At 61.0% G+C, this 3,478-nt stretch overlaps 1 protein-coding gene across 1 annotated transcript; it reads left to right on the top strand.

Moving 5' to 3' along the window:
- Positions 1 to 744: 744 nt before the first annotated feature.
- On the top strand, positions 745 to 2,885 carry EMIHUDRAFT_226211 (hypothetical protein; the record flags this gene model as incomplete). Its single annotated transcript, XM_005789050.1, has 2 exons — positions 745 to 2,388; positions 2,802 to 2,885. 2 exons carry the CDS (start codon positions 745 to 747, stop codon positions 2,883 to 2,885), a joined length of 1,728 nt encoding a protein of 575 aa, XP_005789107.1.
- Between the last annotated feature and the right edge of the window lie 593 nt (positions 2,886 to 3,478).

Genomic DNA, 3,478 nt, shown 5'->3' with positions numbered 1-3,478 from the left:
GCCGAAAATCAAAGGATCGTGGGTCGAGTATGTCTCCCAAGTTGGTCTGGTAGTCGTAGTCGATGCGCAACACGCCCATCGTCACCTGCCGGAGACCTGCAAACATCGCGACTTGCGCCAGGCCATCGTCGAGTCTCGTCGGGCAGGCCTTTGCTGCAGCTGTGTCGGTCGGGCATGCAGCGATGGTGCTGCTCTTGGCCTTGTCCTTACGCGTCTTTGAGGACGCAGAGCCCATCGGTCCTTTGTTCGTCTACCTATCGCCAACCGGGAGAGTTCGGGAAGGGACTCTCGCCACCCGCGTCAAATTGAAGGAGCTGCGAGGCACGCCTCTTCTGGCGGGGTATCCCATCGACTGCATTCACATAAACGCACAAACCCCGGCCCCGAAATCGCACAGTGACACGGTCACTCTTTCTTTATACTTAAATTAGCTCAGGCGAGGCAAAGCTTGGCGAGATTTCCAACAAAAGCCATTAATTAGATGAGCAGCGCGAGGTCTCGCACACACAAACAAGTTGCGCGAGCGTTGCAACGTTAGAGTTGTTTGGTATTGCTAAAAATCTCTCTCTTGCAACGTGCTCCTTCACCCGGAAGCAATTAAAAAGAGAAAAACATGTTCGAAAGTCGTTGAGGGCGAAGATTAGTACAAAACACACTCGGGGAGGGCTGCTTGAGGCGTCGCGGTGAATCCCGATATGCGCTGACGCGCACGCGCCACTCGTTCCAACTAGGAGCGGCGAAGGCATGTCGGACGACGAGGATTGGAGCAGCCTGCTAGCAGACTACCCCTTCGACCTGCCGGACCTGCCCGACGATAGTCCATCTTTTACCTCCCACTCCCGCGCCTCCAGCTCGGCGGATGGCGAGCGGGCAGCGAAACAAGCCTCGCCTGCAGTGGTGGTGACCTCCTGCTGGGGCGGCCAGCTGATGAAGGACTCATCGCGGTGCACGGAGTTTACCCGAAGTGGTCGCGACTTCAGGCACATGTTTTGCCCAATCTGCTCTCGGTGCGGCATTGCGGTTCCCGTCGGACGTACCCGCGCACTCACCGTGGGGCATGCTGACTCCCCAGAGAACAGCCGTGGGCGTGGCGTGTGGTCGGTTGGCCACCCACGATTTCGAGTCATCAACAACACCACCCGGGCCTCCCCGCCGGCGCTGGTCATCATCGAAGATGAGTCAGAACTTGCTGCTGGTCGGTCGGCGGCAGCGGCCTCGCGGTCCTGCGAAGACGGCGTGGCGCTCCCCTCGGAAGCTGAGCAGGCCAGGGCTGACGCATTGAGCGCCCTGGACGCCGTGCCACCAGATTGGATATCTTCCAACGGGATGGTGGAGATGCGCCTCTCCAAGGGGACGCTCGTACCCTCCGCGACTCTGAACCATCTCGTGGACCCGCTTGCACTCACCGTGTCCGACGCCTTCAAACGGGTGTGTGATCGCATCGAGGCGGAGATCACATCCATCGCGGCCACCTCCCTGTCCGCCGCGGAGGAGCTCGCTCGCTATGGCGGCAGCGCCACCGAGCGCAGCGAGGTCTTGCGGCGGCTGAAAGAGGCGCTCGACCCTGCGGCATCTGACGCTATGAGCGAGTCTGGCAACAGGCTGCAAAAGGATGCGCGTTTAACAGAACTGCAGGGGCTGCTCGATCGCATCGAAGCGGAGCTAGGCAACGGTAGCGACGATGGCGGGGAGTCTCAGTTGTTTAGTTCAGCTATTCCGCCATCCCCCACGCCGTCGCCCCCAGAGCCACTGACTTCTGGCGGCTCCCCTCTCGGCTTTGTGTCGCTGCAGGAGCCGCACAAACACTTCTTCATCTTCACCGCCTCGATTATAGCCGCGGTCAGCATCAACTTGTGCTGCGCGCTGCCATCGGACAGTGGGTCCACCTCCGAAAACTCGCATCTGCTGAATCACAGGGCACGAGCCGCCCTCTCTGCTGCCTGCTCAGATCCGATGCTCCAGCTCATCCTGGCCGCCGCTTGCTCTCTCGCGATCGGAATCGCGACGCTTCCCCCAGACAAATACGATGCGCTCTTCTGCATCGTCTCGGTAGTGGGCCTCTTCCTCCGACTGATTCACACACTGCTGTTCCCGAGGGAATCAGTCCTTCACCATGATGAGTATGTTCATCCGGTCATGTACGCTTCGTTCAGCTCCTGCTTTGGCTTAACTCTGGGCACGCTGCGAAGGGCCGACCTTGCCATCCTGGCATATGGCTGCGGCGAGGCGATTAGCTTTGCCACCTTCATCACCGCGCTGGTGCGCTTTGGTTGCCGGCTTGCCCTCTTCCCGCTGTGCTGCTTTGACCTGGCAGTCCTGCCCTGGTTCACCGCTGCGTTCCTCACAGCTCGCAGGTATCGGGGTTGTGCGAAAGCGTCTGAGTTTCCGGTGTCATCGGAATTAACGGGGTGCTCTGATGTCGTCTAGCTAGGTAGGGAGGCACGGGCATGTGGGGTCCTCAGGGCGGGGGGCGGGGGAGTGGGGTGCTTGCACACTACACTCCGCCGTCCCCTCCTTTTTCGACTCGTCGGACGTGCCGGCTGCCGCTGACACGGGCAGTGGACGGCCGGGATTTTTTATTTTTATTTCTTTTTGTCACTTTCTTTTACTTTTCTCTGGTGTCCGGTTGGCCCGTCTTGCGGATTTCTCGCGAAAAAATGCGTCGCTTGGTACACGATAATTATCGTATCCTTTTCTTTTGTATTGGGATCTCATTTCAATATATCGCGGCCGGCCCGCCTCAGAACACGCTCTCCCCTCTCAGAAGTGACCCACTCGCGGTCATCCCATCCTTCTCTGAGGCGCCCGCACCACCCAAGCACCACCGCTCTCTCAAGCGCAAGGCCGGCCGCAAGTTGGGCCGAGAGCTGTGCGGTCTTAAGTGAAGACAGGGCGCGTGCACGTCCGGCGCATGCGTGCGAGCGGGTGCGGCGGGGGCGGGATGTGCGTTGGAGCTCCAAAACGGCGAGGAGGCCCAGCTCAGGTGGCGATGCGCAGCCGCCCCGGAGGCCCGAGCTCACCTGGCATTGGGTCAGAGATGATAGAGGGGGGGGGGGGGGGGGCAAACCCCCAAACGTGTTAACCTTGGCGTGGAAAAAAAATGCGGGGGGGGGGAACGAAACGGCCCCCCCCCTCGGGTCGCTCGGGCCCCCTGTCACCCCCCCCCAAAACCAGTAGCTGAGGCTGAACCCCGGCAGGCAACACCCTTTGGGGGGGCTCGGGTTGCTCAACGCGGGGGGAAACGTCTTGGGCTTCCCCCCCCCCTTTTAAAACCCGGGGACCGCAGTTGCAAAAGCCTCGGTTACCCCTTCCCCGGGGGGGGAGGAAGTCTCCACGTACTGGGGGCCCGGCGGGGGGGGAACCCCCCGAAGGGCCTGGGGGTCCACTGTTTGCTTGGGGGGCAAATAGATTTTTTGGCCCCCCAGGAGGAGGGGGGGGCCCGGGGCGAAAAAATCCTGCCCCCCCCCCCGCCAAAAAT

The sequence above is a fragment of the Emiliania huxleyi genome, assembly GCF_000372725.1.
Source record: "Emiliania huxleyi CCMP1516 chromosome Unknown EMIHUscaffold_130, whole genome shotgun sequence".
NCBI lineage: Eukaryota > Haptophyta > Isochrysidales > Noelaerhabdaceae > Emiliania > Emiliania huxleyi.
The sequence above is the reverse complement of the archived record's forward strand: the minus strand, read 5'-3'. Positions and strand labels throughout refer to the sequence as shown.